The sequence below is a fragment of the Tursiops truncatus genome, chromosome 5 (genome assembly GCF_011762595.2).
Source record: "Tursiops truncatus isolate mTurTru1 chromosome 5, mTurTru1.mat.Y, whole genome shotgun sequence".
NCBI lineage: Eukaryota > Metazoa > Chordata > Mammalia > Artiodactyla > Delphinidae > Tursiops > Tursiops truncatus.
Genome location: NC_047038.1, coordinates 18,275,129 through 18,291,738, shown reverse-complemented (window position 1 = coordinate 18,291,738; position 16,610 = coordinate 18,275,129). Strand labels below are relative to the sequence as shown.

At 39.3% G+C, this 16,610-nt stretch overlaps 1 protein-coding gene across 5 annotated transcripts in view; it reads left to right on the top strand.

Annotated features, from left to right (window-relative positions):
* The window catches only part of AFG2A (AFG2 AAA ATPase homolog A), a 356,296-nt gene that overhangs the window by 323,739 nt on the left and 15,947 nt on the right, over positions 1-16,610 (top strand). Inside the window, exon 17 of one of the 5 annotated variants that reach the window (XM_073804853.1) lies at positions 10,995-11,147. The exons of the other annotated variants lie outside the window; for them this stretch is intronic. Within the exon in view, the coding sequence (XP_073660954.1) occupies positions 10,995-11,039 (45 nt within the window). The 3' untranslated portion in view covers positions 11,040-11,147. Of the gene's footprint in view, positions 1-10,994; positions 11,148-16,610 lie in introns of those variants that run through there. 5 annotated transcript variants of the gene reach the window in all.

Below are 16,610 nucleotides of genomic sequence, written 5' to 3'. Positions count from 1 at the left end.
CACAACAGTGAGAGGCCCGCGTACCACAAGGAAAAAAAAAAAAAAAAGGAAAGTGGAGGTATAAATAAGCTAAATATACATATATGATATGATATCAACAGATGATGTCTGAAGTTGATAAATCAAGATTTAAAGATAAGCAACCACCAGAAGATTTTTTCTTTTTAAGTGTTAGAAACTAGTCTGGGGAATAGAATGGAGAGGAAGGGGCTATTGCTTTTTAAAATAACCTCTTCTTTATTTTAGCCATGTGCATGTATTACTGTAATTTAGAAAAGTAAATTTTCATGTTAGGAAAAACTGAAGGAAAAAGTGCTAGCAGGTTATGGACCTGCTTCACGTAATTTTCATGCATTTCTAGGGTAATTTGAAGTACCGTGACCAGAAGAGAGCAAACCAGTCAAAACCTCAAGTTGGCAAGCTCTTAGTTTATCATGGGTAACCCATGGAAATGTTCAAGTTGCCTCCAGAGGTTTCCAGGATGAAATCTAACCCTCACTGAAGGGACAGATCTCAGAAGTTTCAAAATAAATGGTGAAGGAAATTATGAGAGCCATTGAAGAAGTCCAGAAAGGGAAATAAATGCAGTGAAACTTAAAAGGAAGTAGGGAGGCCATCCAGTGGGGGCCTATCAGAAAGGCTTTATGAAATACTTAACATTTTGGTGAGCCTTTAAAGGATAAGTAGAGTTTTATAAGGAGACTATGGAAGAGAATACCTTTTAGGCAGAGAGAGAGGCAGAAAAGGATACAGCTTGCTAAAGCCTGGATATGCACTGAGAAATGGGCAGTGTCGAAGAGCGTTTGGAGGTAAGGTTCTAAGGCAGGTAAGGCTTATATTGTAGGGAACCTAGAATATGCACATGGCTGGAAGCTTGTTATTTACTAGGCAGACACCAATGAACTTTTGAAGAGTTTTGAAGTGATATCAGAGCTATAATTTAGGAAATTTATTCTGGGAACAAGTTGGCTAGTCAGGAATCTATTACAAGGTGAGTAGTATAAAGTAGGAAGAAGACTGAAATGAAAAAAGAAAATAATCAAAATAACAATTACAAAAGTTAGTAGTTGATGGATAAAAAGCATCAAAACTGACTAATATTTTCAGCCTGATGAGTGGGCAAACAGTATTTCCATATCAGTATATGTAAGAATATAGTAGTTAAGTTTCTATTTGTTGTAAGTAAGAAAAAACAGCTGGAACTGACTTGAGCAAAAACAAAGGATGTTTTCAAAATAGACTGTGATCTCAGTATTTAAGGAATAGGCCTTTGTAAGGTCAGGAGCTAGAAGGATTCCACAGTCTTCAACAACAGGAATTATAACTACTCTGCAGCCATGAATGTGAATCAGCTACCCGCAACTCTTCTTTGTGTCTCTCAGTTCCAGAGTCCCTAGAGAAAGAATCTGATTGGCCCATTCTGAGTCATGTGTCTGCCCCTGGACTAATTAGCTGGGTTGGTGGGGAGCACACAAGGTCATAGCTTTTAGATGGCTGCTGGAAGACTAATTGCCCAGAGAAGAGGAAAGTATTTTGAGATGGGCCATCTATAATTGATTAAGTGTGTATATTCTATTCTTGAGTGAATGCATAGATTAGGCACATTTACCTTCCCATACTTCCATCTGTATGTGAAGCACAATACCTTGTTATTTGTAAATAACTATAAATGTACTGTGCTCTCCCCAACTAAAGAGAGCAGCTAGAAGTAACACTATGTGACTGTTGTTTTCCAAGTTCATAATCTCGTAGTGATCTCCATTCTTTCTGTGGTTTCATCCTGATCTCATCTTGCCTGTGGCCTTGCAAGATTCAATAACCTAGGGATTAAATTGCAAATTTAACTATTGCCAGTATCCTCTGTATAGAATAGTTAGGGAAAGGAAGAGGGTAGAGGAGAAGCAAATGATAAAAGAGAGTATCATTTAAAAAGAGGAAAGAAAAAAGGAAAGGGATTTTTCCTTAGGTACTCTAGCTATATATAAGCAAGGAAGAAGTGGTAGAGGCTATACTCATAGTTTTTGTGTTTGGTTTCTCCACTGACACTTCATGTTCTTCTTTGCCTTTGATTAGTATTTCACCAAGTCAGAGTAGAGTTCTTACTGTTGGCATGACCCAAACCTACATTCCTGAAGAATCTGAGCTCTGGATGAAATTGTTTGTTTAGTTTTGTGATGGTCATCCAATAGTCCTAACCAACAGTCATCAAAGTACAAGATGTTCTGCCCCAGAGGTTACCAAGGTTCCACTCATACCCTTCTGAGCCTCTATTATGCACTATCAGTCCTGACCTCTGCTTACCAACACTGTGGACCTTTTTCTTCGTCCCTCCCTCCCTCCCTCCCTTCCTTCCTTCCTTCTTTCCTTCCTTCCTCCCTCCCTTCCTCCCCTCCTCCCTCCCTTCCTCCCCTCCTCCCTCCCTCCCTCCCTCCTTCTCTCCCTCTCTCTCTCTCCCTCTCTTTCTCTTTCTTTCTCCCTATCTTTTCCTGTTCTCTCAGTGAGAAAAGAAACTCAAAATAGCCGGGTAGCAGACTCAGCTCCTGCTTCAGTTGAGTCTTATGTTTGCAAGTGGAAGCATTCCTCCTTTGGAAACTAAAACTTTTAAGACCTTTTGTTATGAAGGGGAAGCAAAAATTCTAATCCTGGGTCTTTAAATCTCTTCTGCCTCATCCCTTAATTTCTGGACGCTTATATTCTTGCTGTAGAAGTGAATACAGTGAGTATCAGCTCATTACTTTCTTAAGTGACAATTGACTTTATTGAACGTAGGCGTTACCCTTGGGATATGTCGGCAGTACATTATGCATTCAGAGGGTCACTGTATAGTGGCTCTGGGAGAGCTATGACAGGTAATCCAAATTCAAATCCAGAAGAATTGTTTTTCTAGTGATTAAAAGATCACTGTGCCCTTCATAATGGAAGGGGCTCAGTGTAGATGACTTAACTTCTGTCATTGGTTGATTCTCTGAAGAATCACTGGCTACTTACCTGCTTAAAACCCTTCCTTGGCATGCATACACCAAAGGCCTCTCCTACCTGTACATCTATTACCACTCTAGGCCCCTTGGTTTTTACTTCAGTAACAAAATGGTGCTAAGTGTCCTGTACCTCTCTTTTTTTGTCTTTCTACTTATGCTTATGCTGTTTCTTCTTTGTAGAATTTTCTAACCCTCTTTACCTAACACCTACTCCTTGACTTAGGTATTCTTGTTTCAGGAAGCCTCTTGACCCATTCTCTTTAGTTTCCTTTTCTCAATTCTTCCAGAAAACTCTCCCTATCACATTGTATTATAAAATTGTTCATGTACCTTTCTTCAAGTAGATTGTGATTTCCTTAAGCACAGAAGTAACCAGTGGCTTAATTAATAAAAATTGACCTAGAAACCTCCTGTGAGTCCATCTGTATAAACAGAGCTCCTCCTGTTTTTTTTTTTTTTTTTTACTTTGAGTAGAGAAGTAGGTTAGGCTGAGCAAAGATGAGGTTTGGGGAGAGTGTTTTCTCTCATAGAGTGGGAAGGAGTCTAGGGTGCCTTTTTTTTTTTTTTCTTTTGCGGTACGCGGGCCTCTCCCTGTTGTGGCCTCTCCCATTGCGGAGCACAGGCTCCGGACGCACAGGCTCAGCGGCCATGGCTCACGGGCCCAGCCGCTCCGTGGCATGTGGGATCTTCCCGGACCGGGGCACGAACCCGTGCCCCCTGCATCGGCAGGCGGACTCACAACCACTGCACCACCAGGGAAGCCCTAGGGTGCCTTTTTTGCCTTATACAGCTGCAGAATTGACAAGAGATCTGGACAGAGGATATAGTCCAGTCCTGTGCTCCCACACCAGGTCATGATTAACTCAACTTTGTCCTCTTTGCCTATAATATATCTAATACTACCCCCATCCATCCTGAGAGTGACTCTGAAAGTGAGCCTCAAACAAAACTTGGTTCAGTTTCACTACTGCAAGGTTCATGTTTTACCTAAATTCTCTAGTTGTGGTGTGAAGAGTAGATTTAAGATAGACATGACTAGAAGCCCAGATAATAGCCCACATAAAGGAATATTAGGAGCTATACTTGTATTGGTTAAGGCTGGTGAAGTGAGGGTAGATTCATAAAACATTTAGGAAGCAAGACTTAAAGATGAATTAGTTAGGAGGATAATAGAAGAATCAAAGGTGACTGTCAGGTAGCTACCTTGGGTAATGATAGTGCCACCAAGTGAGAGGAAAAAATACAGGTCAATTGGGATGTAAAAGTAATAAATCCAGTTTGGGACATGTTCAGTATCAAGGACTTTTGAATCAACTAAGAAGAGATGTCAGCAGGTAGTAGTTGAGTATACAAATTAGGAGATGAATCCAAGAGAATAAAGGAAATTACACTGTAGAATATATAAAATGAGAAGAATAATGGGTCCAAGAAGGAAACCTGAGATCACCAAAATCTAAAAGGTGAACACAGGAAACAGAACAGAAATGACTGGGGAGGGATGGGTTCTAGAAGCCAATGGGATAAAGAACATTACCAAATGCAGCTGAGAGGTTCAGGTCTATTGGGTTTAGCTGTATGTGGTTCATTAGTGACTTCATTGAGAGCAGTGTCAGTGGAGTAATGAAGACAAAAACTAGATTGTAGAGAACTGAAGTGAAAATGGAGATGAGATATTACTGTAGATATCTCTTTCAAGAAATTTGAATGAAAAAGGGAAGAGAGAGATTAGATTTGTATCTAGAGAGATATTGGTGAGAGTGGGAGAGACAAGTATGTTTATAGGCTGAGGAGGAAGAGTCAATAGAAAAGGGAGAATGAAAATATCCGAGAGGAAAATGAGGAAAGGAAGAACTAATGAAGGAAGGTCACAGAGGGCTGGGTTCATGGGCACAAAGAAGGATTTGGCCTCCAGCTGAAGGAAGGGAGCCCTTGCTCCCTTACACTGTTGACAAAGAAGTTAGGATGATTGTGGATATAGATGGTTTTGTAGGTAGGGGGCTGGAAAATTAAAGAAGGAGGTTGGATTCAGTTATCCCCAAGCCTCAACTTGAGTCTTATTTCATGAATATTTTATTTGACCCATAGTATTGTGAATCCATATATAATGAACTGTCATAAGCTTGAGTTTTTCCCTTTATTATATATAGTACAATGCATAGTAAAATATCATCCGTCTTTTTGAAAAATAATATACAGAATCCCAAACTTTAAAAATGTAAACATTGAGCTTCCCTGGTGGCGCAGTGGTTGAGAGTCTGCCTGCCGATGCAGGGGACACGGGTTCGTGCCCCGGTCCGGGAAGATCCCACATGCCGCAGAGCGGCTGGGCCCATGAGCCATGACCGCTGAGCCTGCGCGTCCGGAGCCTGTGCTCTGCAACAGGAGAGGCCACAGCAGTGAGAGGCCCGCGTACCGCAAAAAAAAAAAAAAAAAAAAAGAGTAAACATTGAGTTTGAGGTGTCTGTGAACATCTTTCTTTTTTTATCTTTATTGGAGTATAATTGCTTCACAATACTGTGTTAATTTCTGTTATACAACAAAGTGAATCAGCCATATGCATACACATGTCCCCATATCCCCTCCCTCTTGTGTCTCCCTCCCAACCTCCATATACCACCTCTCTAGGTGGTCACAAAGCACCGAGTTGATCTCCCTGTGCTATGCTGCTGTTTCCCACTAGCTAACTATTTTATATTCAGTAGTGTATATATGTCAGTGCCACTCTCTCACTTCGTCCCAGCTTACCCTTCTCCCTCCCCGTGTCCTCAAGTCCATTCTCTACGTCTAAGTCTTTATTCCTGCCCTGCCACTAGGTTCATCAGTACCTTTTTCTTTTCTTTTCTTTTCTTTTCTTTTTAGATTCCATATATATGTGTCAGCATACGGTATTTGTTTTTCTCTTTCTCACTTCACTCTGTATGACAGATTCTAGGTCCATCCACCTCACTACAAATAACTCAATTTCATTTCTTTTTATGGCTGAGTAATATTCCATTGTATATATGTGCCACATCTTCTTTATCCATTCATCTGTCGATGGACATTTAGGTTGGTTCCATGTCCTGGCTATTGTAAATAGTGCTGCAGTGAACATTGTGGTACATGACTCTTTCTGAATCATGGTTTTCTCAGGGTATATGCCCAGTAGAGGGATTGCTGGGTCATATGGTAGTTCTATTTTTAGTTTTTTAAGGATCCTCCATACTGTTCTCCATAGTGGTTGTATCAATTTACATTCCCACCAACAGTGCAGGGGGGTTCCTTTTTCACCACACCCTTTTCAGAATTTATTGTTTCTAGATTTTTTAATAATGGCCATTCTGACTGGTGTGAGGTGATACCTCATTGTAGTTTTGATTTGCATTTCCCTAATAATTAGTGATATTGAGCATCTTTTCATGTGCCTCTTGGCCACCTGTATGTCTTCATTGGTGAAATGTCTGTTTAGGTCTTCCATCCATTTTTTAATTGAATTTTTTTTTGATATTGAGCTCCATGAACTGTTTGTATATTTTGGAGATTAATCCTTTGTCCATTGTTTATTTGCAAATATTTTCTCCCATTCTGAGGGTTGTCTTTTCATCTTGATTGTAGTTTCCTTTGCTTTTAAGTTTCATTAGGTCCCATTTGTTTATTTTTGTTTTTATTTCCATTTCTCTAGGAGGTGGGTCAAAAAGGATCTTGCTGTGATTTATGTCATAGAGTGTTCTGCCTATGTTTTCCTCTAAGAGTTTGATGGTGTCTGGCCTTACATTTAGGTCTTTAATCCATTTTGAGTTTATTTTTGTGTATGGTGTTAGGGAGTGTTCTAATTTCATTCTTTTACATGTAGCTGTCCACTTTTCCCAACACCACTTACTGAAGAGGCTGTCTTTTCTCCGCTGTATATTCTTGCCTCCTTTATCAAAGATAAGGTGACCATATGTGCATGGGTTTATCTCTGCGCTTTCTATCCTGTTCCATTGACCTATGTTTCTGTTTTTGTGCCAGTACCATACTGTCTTGATTTCTGTAGCTTTGTAATATAGTCTGAAGTCAGGGAGCCTGATTCCTCCAGCTCCGTTTTTCTTTCTCAAGATTGTTTTGGCTATTTCGGGTCTTTTTGTGTTTCCATACGAATTGTAAAATGTTTTGTTCTAACTCTGTGAAGAATTCCATTGGTAGTTTGATAGGGATTGCATTGAATCTGTAGATTGGTTTGGTTAGTGTAGTCATTTTCACAATATTGATTCTTCCAATCGAAGAACATGGTATATTTCTCCATCTGTTTATGTCATCTTTGATTTTAGAGTTGATATCCAGACTAGTTTTCATTTTGTTTGAATTTCTCCCCATTCCATTGAAAACATGAGCTATTGTGTTAAGTTCTAATTAATATAGATCTATTGCATAAAGAGGAGATGCTCTATATGCATGGATGGTCATGTACTTATGGAAGTTTTTTTACTATAAATTAATATTGCTTTCTCATCAGAAAGTACGATTGAATATACTGAGGTGACAAGTAATTCCTTAGTCTCCTGGCTTTACGTAATTACTCTTTAGGTCAGGACCTTTTATCTGTGTAACATTTTTGTTCGTTAAGCTTCTACTCTAGCTTTTTCTTTCTGACCTGCTTGATAATCTAGTCTCATATTCAGTATCACAAAGAATTATTCTATGTCGTATGTTACTTGTAACTCAGTGTTGCCTTAAAGGGTTTTCTGTGTTATTTTAATACTTGCCCTTCTGCAGTGATCTGAAAACCATTTACATTGTCCAGAAATAGTGCCTTTTGTAATACAGTGTTAAAGCTTCAGAATCTTAGAATGAATTGATTGATTGAAGAACACTATGAGTGCCTGGGCCACAGTTTGTATTAATACTTAATAAATGTTCGATGAGTGAAAGGCTGAATGCATGCAATGTTATTTTTGTGAAATTTTACCTCACTGAACACTCTCCCATCTTCTCTGGAAAGACGTAGTATATGTTTTTTGGAATATCTGAAACTGTTTTATCTTAACTATAGTAACAAGCATTTTTGTGAGTCCCAGGCATTCACCAAGGCAGTCACAGGAGATAAAGAGACTTCACTTACTTCCTTTTCCCTTGGGTATGAGTTTTGATAGTTGCTGATAACAAGTTGGGATCACTGCTGGGTTAGGCAAGGTTCAGATTAATTATATAAAAGAGTACATAATTTTTTAAACCCTATCATATCCTGTTACCCAATTCTCTAGTTCAAGTGCTTTAGGCACTGATTTAATCTGGAAATGATAATTGGACTATCCATTAGAATAGGCCATGTGTTTTGAGAGGCTATCTGGTAATGAGAGGATGTCATTCTTATATGGAAGAAATTGAGGCAAGAATCTAGGATGAAGAACTCTAGTTGATCTCACCATAGTACTGGCAGCACTGTGATCTGAAACATTTTGGTCAAAGTCAAGTTTACTGAGGGTCATAATTTGCAGTAAGAAGAAGAATCCCAGAGTAATTTGCTGGATGGGTCAGAGTAAAAACACAACTCATAGTTTTCATGATTGAACACATTTGCTTGTATTTCTTGAGTTGTGCAGATGTATTTGCTTTCATATCCAAGTGTGCTGGAAGCACTTTGTATTTTAATTGAATTACATTTATCTTAATTTTCTCTGCAGTACTTTTTCCTCAGACAGACCCTTGGATGGTTGTCTTTTTTTTTTTTACCCCCTTCAGTTTCCACCATCTCACCTCATGTGTGTTCCAGTTAAATGTAAACAGCCACACTCTGTAAAATATCCCATTTCTACCCTTGAGTCTATGCATTCACTTTTCTCTTAAATGACTTTGGGGTCCTGCAGAAACCAAGTGATGAAACCGGAGGTAGTGCAGATGTGTTTGCAAGCAGTGTTTGCATAAAGTTCTGGTAGCCTCTTCTGTCCTTGTTTGGTTTGATCTTTTAAACTCCCTTACCTACTGCTGTGTTTTTGTTTTGTTTTGTTTTTTCATTATTTTAGTCTCTTTAGGGCCAGGGAAATGACTTGGAGGGATAGGAAAGTCCTGTGGCAGTCCGGCTTATATGCTTAGCTAACTGATTTAATTGGCTTATTTAAATTTTGTTTGTGAAACTATAAAAACATAAAGCAGGTGATAAATGCATAGTTACAGTACTGATGCTTTTCCTTGCTTATGTACATTCCATAAATTAGTTATGTTTCCACATTAGGGTGAGTTGTATGCTAAAGTTTTAAGGGGAAATTTTATGTCTTAATCTATGTGTTTCTTATATAAATGGCACCTTGCATTTTGTGGACACTAAAATAAACCCCAGGGTTTAGGACCATGGTAAAGAAACCTGAAATTACTAATTTTTCCCTTACTGTGAGTTTAGTTATCTCTGGTTAAAAAGACAGTTTTTTTTAAGCTTCAACTAGAAGAAATATATATATAAATATATACAATTGGAAGTATAGCAGAGAGATGAAGAGCTCAGTGTCTGAAATTAGGCAGTCCTGGATTTGAATCCCATCTCTGCTATTTACTAGCTCGGTGACCCTGGGTAGTTTTCTTGTATGTGTAGTAGTTGTAGTAATAGTAGTTACTTCCTAGAGTCACTGTGAAGATTAAATTATTATCTGAATATTTTGTCTCTAATATTAGCAAGCAAATAGCTGGCAAAATTTTTAAAAGATATATGAGTCGTATTTTTTTATAATACTGGATGTACCAAAAAACAAACAAACAAACAAACAAATGTGACTTTCGGGGTGTTAAACCTGGATTAAGCATTCGAATCCAAAGACTAACAGATCTTCAGACCTGCAGGCTGCCAGTGAGAAGAGCAGTACCTTTAGGTGGTAGATGTTGGATGCTGGGTTCAGACAAATGCACAAGGAAGTGAACAATACTGTGGGCCTTCACTTAACCTCTGGGCCTCTGTTTTTTCATAGCTGTCTTGAGGAGTGTATGGGTTGCTATTTAAGACCCTGTCTGGTTTTGACATATTTTGACTTTAAAGCAGAAGAAAGAAATTAAAATAAAAAAAGAATCACTACAAAAATTGTGGAAGCAACAAAGGTGTCCTGCAGTAAGCGAGTGGATAAATAAACTGGTACATCCAGACAATGAAATATTATTCAGCACTAAAAAGAAATAATCTATCAAGCCAGGAGGGGAAGGGGAGGGTGGGATGAATTGGGAGATTAGGTTTGACATAAATACACTACCATGTGTAAAACAGATAGCTAGTGGGAACCTGTGGTATAGCACAGGGAGCTCAGCTCGGTGCTCTGTGATGACCTAGATAGGCAGGATGGGGGTGGGGAGGGAGGTCCAGGAGGGAGGGGATATATGTATCCATATAGCTGATTCACTCCATTGTACAGCAGAAACTAACACAACATTGTAAAGTAACTATACCCCAGTAAAAAAAAAAAAAAAAAGAAATGAACTATCAAGCCATAGAAAGACGCGGAGGAACCTTAAATGCATATCACTGAGAAGCCAATCTGAAAAGGCTATATGCTACATAATTCCAACTGTATGACATTCTGGAAAGGGCAAAACCAATAAACTAGTAAAAAAATCAGTGGTTGCCAAGGGTTAGGAGGGAAAGAGGGATGAAGAGACAGAGCACAGAGGATTTTTTAGGGCAGTGAAACTACTCTGTATGATACTGTAATGGTAGATACATTTGTCCAAACCCATGGAATATACAATGGCAAGAGTGAACCCTAATGTAAACTCTGGACTTTGGGTGATAATGATGTGTTGCTGCAGGTTCATCAGCTATAACAGCTATACCACTTGCTGGGGGATGTCGATGGTGGGGAGGCTGTGTGTATGCAGGGGTGGGGGTGTCTGTATTTCCCACTCAGTTTTACCGTGAACCTAAAACTGCTCTAAATAATAAAGCGAAGTGTACTAAAAATAATAATAACAGTACAGATGGGATGAAATGAAGAAGGAGAGAAGAAATAAAAGGGCTACTCACTGAGCCTACCCTCAGCGCCGCTGCCTGTTTTACACACTAGGCCTTTCCACTCTCTGCAGCTCTCCCTCTCCTCCAGCCTCAGTCGCTTCCATGTGGATGGTTGAGGCAGCATGCTTCCCCACGATGAATTCCTAGAAGCAGTGCCATAAAGCAGACCACCGCAAAACAGATCGTTGTTGGAAGAATTATATTTCCTTATACAAACAATAATATGATAGAGGATTGCTATCCTGTGCAGAACTTGCCATCAAATAAAAAAGTATGTTCCAAATTCTCTAAAACGAGCGTGAGTATACACTACACATCGATCGGGATCCTGTGTCCCATGAGTGATTGGTTGACAAAAATACAACTCTGGAAATAATCATGTTTTACAACCATTTTAGGGTAGTATATTCCTTTTTAAACCTTCCTTGGATCACTGTTACCCTTAGGATACAACCTGTCTCAACCAGCTGGGTCATGCAGCTACCCCTGTGGCCCGAGGTACAGGGCACTGTGACCAGCTTATAAAGGGTTGGCGTGGCTGAGGAGCAGTTCCCTAAAAAAGAAGTCCTCATTTGTTCCCATTACTGAGAAGACGTACCGGAAATAAACACACACACACACACACACACACAGAGACACACACACGCACAAAGGAGGCCTAAGGAGAGGAAGAAGAATGCTGTTTTCTATATCAAGGTAGTGAGACACCTACCACGATGTTTTATAAGATTTTCCCTTTCAATGCAGAAAGAGAAAGTCAGTGTTTGTTCTATAACAGAATATTTAATGTATAAAAGTTATTTTGCTTCACAAAAACTTTGAATGTAGATGCCTTGCACTTTTATATTTCCTTTGTTTCTGGAAGTCTAGGTCAGATGCTTCATAAAGTTTTTATCACCATGTGATCTGTAAAGCATATGTTCCACCAGAAAACGCTTCTAGTCACCAGCTCTCTGGTTTCCATAGAGGTGATGATGGAAATTTATGTGTAATTCCAGACTAGCCTTATGCTGCAAAGGATGTTTATAAAATATTAACTTCTGATAAAGGGGATAATATTTTAAAACATTCTTGATCCCCAAATAATGTTGCATATTAATGGTTATATAGCATTTGGCTTCAAAATTTCATACTGAATAAACTTTGATTTCATACTTGTATAAGTATCCTGCTAGAAACAAATAGAGATGCTTGTCTTTTTCACAGGGTTAGAGAGAGTCTGCTTTATCTTCCAAATAAATGCTTTTGACCATTACTACCATTTTTTTGTTCAGCTACTGACAAAAAAAAAAAAAAAACAGCAGTTTTTATTACCCAGAATCCCAAATTTGAGTCAAGCCCAGTTTCATAGGAATGTTCTATCTAAATCAGGGGGGTCAGCAAACTACAGTCTGCAGGTCAGATATGTCCCACAATCTGTTTTTGTAAGGCCCATAAGCTAAGAATAGTTTTACGTTTTTAAGTGATTGAAGAAAAATCAAAAGCAGAGGTAAAAACATGAAGTTCTAATTTCAATGTCCATAAAGCTGTATTGGCACACAGCCACAGCTCATTCATTTACATACTGCCTATGGTTGCTTGCACACGACAAGAGCGATTTGAGTAGTTACAGGAGGGCCCGTGTTCTCCACAACGCCTAAAATATTTGCTCTCTGGCCCTTTGCAGAATAAATTTGGTGGTCCCTGAGCTAAAGAATTTTTCACCATCTGCCACTCTACCCACACACTCATATTCATAGTCATCCCTCCCTCTCCCTCCCTCCTTTCCTGCCTCCCTCCCCCTCTTTTCCTTCCTCTTCACGTGCATACATCATTTTGAATCTGGCAATTGCAGTTACAAAGAAATCAAATTGTGAGCCTACAGCAAATGCTAAGCGGAAACAAGTTTTAATTTCCCTTTGACTTGTCAACTCTCTCCTCCCTGTGTACTTTCCCTTTCCTCTACTGCCTTTATATAGAATTTCTAAGGCCATGCCATTTCCCAAACGTAGTTTGTTTTTAAGGTGGGGGTTGGAGCTTGATACATTTTTTAACTTCCATGGAAAGTTCCCTGTTAGTATGTGGTCCCATTTTTAACCTATTTGTAGACACCCCCGATTATCTAAAATCACTTTCACATGGGGCTGAGGTTAAGCTTTATTTCTCTTGGCATGTCCCTGCCACAGCAGACACTTCCTCTTTGCCTTGAAAGGACAAAACGATGTTCAGCTGTCTGGGCTTAGGCCCAGTATTTGATTTATACATTATTTAATTTCCTCCTGAAAATTGGAAGCAGGACTTTCAGGAATGGAAGTCAGTATTTTTCATTTGTTTAAGAACACTTTTAGGTCTAATATAATCATCAGTAGTAGATGTCAGCGTGATTAGGGGGTGACTTAAGGTAAAGCAAATAAAACATGAATACAAAGGAAAATTATTTGACAGTGGAAAAGATCTGAAGTTTTTGAATAACCACATTGTATGTGTTAGTAGGTTTTTTTGTGTGTTAGTGTTCATTTAACAAACTTTTCTGTGCTACATTTTGGGGCACCTGTCTTTACCCACTGGTGGAAAGACCTCTAGCCATTATGTTATAGTTGAGATTGGGGGATTAGAAGTTTGAGGAGAAGTTAATGTAACCACTCCAGTAATTTTGCAGAGGATTTTTGGTTTCTGTCTGAGCTGCTACTGCATTTATCTCCACAATTAAGTTCATACGCATGCCAAGATATGAATGCCAAAATGCTTTGAAATTCTTACAGCAGTGGACTCAGGAAATTAAAAATTAACTCTGGAAATACCATTTCTTGTTTTACATCCACTTTTGAATAGTGTATTCCTTTTTAAACCTTCCTTAGATTATCGTTACTCCTAGGTTACAGCCTGTCTCCTTTTTGCACCAAAGTCCTTAAAAGCCTGGCACACCTACTCCCTCCACTTCCTCACTCCTAACTCACTCTTCAAACCCTGGCAGCCTGGCCCCTCCCTCCCTCCACACCGCTGAGCTGATCTCACCCACTGTTTCCTCATCTCCAGCCCAGAACCAGCTTGGAGTCCTCGGCTTGCCTGGCCTTTCTGCTCCATCTGCCAGAATTGACACCCCGTTCCTGAAATGCTCTTCTGGTTTCCATGTGAACTCTCTTAGATTCCTCTAGTTCTTCCTGTCCTTTACAGACTCTCTCCTTGTATCACACTAAGCTGAAGTGTTCTCCAGGTTCTGTTCCGTGGATCACTTCTTCCCCTACACTTTTAGCCTTTTCCTTCTCATCCTTCCTCGGTACCTCAGACATTTGAGGAGAAGCTGGAGGCTGCAAGGGGCGTACTTTGAAAACCACCGCAGTCCTGTGAAACTACTTCGAGTAGTTTTCACAGAATACAGCCCACCCTGTGCCACCTCTGTGCCTTGCCCAGGAGTGTTCCTTCACGTGGAGTGCCTTGCTGCCAACACCAGCATTTTTGCGTTCTCACATTCCTTTAAAGCTCATGGTAGATATTTTCTCTTCCTTGTCCAGGCTACGGTGGGGGACAGCCTGATATACTTAGAGCAAAGGTACTGGGGTCACCACTTACCTGATTGTATGATATTGGGCAAATTTACCTAAATGCTTTAAATGTCAGTTTCTGCATTTATAAATTGTGGGGGAGGGGGAATGCTGCCTACCTCACTGGACTGTTGGATGGATTAGACATGTCAAGATCTAGAATATTTGGGAGTCAGTCAGTAGTGGTACTGGTAGTGGTGCTGATGGTAGTAGCGGTAACTATTATCATCATCATCAGTATTATTCTCCCACGCCAGCATTTTATGTTTCTCATATGTCAGTTACTTCACTTTCTGAAAAGCATTTACACAATTGTCTTATTTCCCCTTCTGAATTCTAGGCTCCTACAGCTTGTCTTTATATTCCCTCCCCAAGAGCGTTGAACAATGACTTGTGCATGGGTTTTCCTAAATGAATTGAGTTGAATAGAATAGCCCTTCTCCTCCCCTAAAGAAATACTGGCTTCACAGTGTTCTTGGGATTCAGACCTGGGTATGTTTGTAGCTATATCTTCATATTTCAATCAAATATTAGCATACTGAAAAGTCTCTGCCTGTTGTTATATTGTGTCACACTGAATCTTGAAACTAGCCTCTAAAATTATTGCATTTTAATTTCTCAGAGACTTAAGGACCTATATTTTTAGAGCTAGTCTGAAATAATTCTTATTTTTGAAAAAAACTACTAAACTACTTTGTATTTGATACATAAATGCTATCAGTAGTAAAATATTTAAAATAAGGTAAATTAATACATATTTAAACTTTCTTACATTAAAATATTTCTGTCTTTTTATACTTTCTGACTTATAAAATCAAAGCCAACTGCAGTTTTTTTGGCTTATATAACTAGCAGTTTTTCTTTTTACGTTATGTTTTTCCTTACAAAACCCTTACTTTCTGTCTCTAAACATATTTCTGGAAAGCAGATTTTCTGCTTCTCAGAAGCATCACTTCTTCACAGATCACACATTATCCTGGTTACAATAACCTCTAACTGCTTTGTTGTTCAGAGGACCAGGAATGTAGAACAGGTTCTGCTGATGATTTTTGAAGGAGAAAGTCGAAGAAGAGTTGTCGTACTGTTGCTGATCTGAACTTCTATAACAGGGGAGTCTGAAGCTAGTGGATTTGACTGACCGACCAGGCAGGCATTGAGGCCTTGGGAAAGCAGCATAACTTCACGTGGAGTACTTTTTAAAAGTACCAGCCACCGAAAGTCACTAAGATCTCCCCTGATCAGGCATTCATCAGTCAGAAAGCCTTTTTGGAGCTGCAGTTTTGCAGAGTTCAGTATCGGGTGGTGTTCTCAGCTTTGAACCAGGTGTGCTTCACCTGAGTTAAGGCTACCTCTCCGGCGAACCCTGGGTTAGGGTAGTGATGGGGTCCGGGCAGGGAGGGGGTGGCCAATGGACAGACTGAATTTACACCTCGAATACTTTCAGGAATTATTTGCAACCACTCGGGAATATAAAATAGTGTCACAGCTGAGAGCTTTGTTTCACATTCCATTTGGCTCTAATCTCTACTTCATCTCTACTGTTTTTATTTGGTTACTAGGTATTTAGTGCAGCCCCATTTTGTGGAAGGCTGGCCAAAAGCACACTTGAAATCAATAGTAGTCAAAGCTAGCTCTACCGAATCTAGATTAGAACATGAGCATAAAGGTCCATTGGTTCTGAAGTTTGTGGGATAGTTGTTTTGTATTTTTTTTTTAAGTCTTAACAATCTGCCTAAGCAGTATAAACAATGTAAAGTGATAAATACAGCACCTGATCTAAGGCATAAATTCCACATTTGGTAAAAAACCAAACTGTTAGGACTAAAGTCCTAACTTTAGTTAACATTAAGTCAAATATCAGACTTGTCCTCATTCATTCATTCAACATATATTTACTGAGCAACTACTATTTGCCAAGTAAGTTTCCAGGCACAAACAAAAGAAACAAAAATCTGTACTATTTGTGGTCTTCATTTTTGTGAGGAGAAAGAAGACATCAACAAAATAAAATGTAATATATTAGATGACAGTAACAGAGGAGGAGCAGGATAAAGCAGGGAAGGAGAAAAGGATTATAGGGAGGAGGTGGCCAGGGAGAATCTCACTGAAAAAGGTGACAACTGAGTAAAGACCTGAGGTAAGTGAATTGTGCAGTTAGTTATCCAA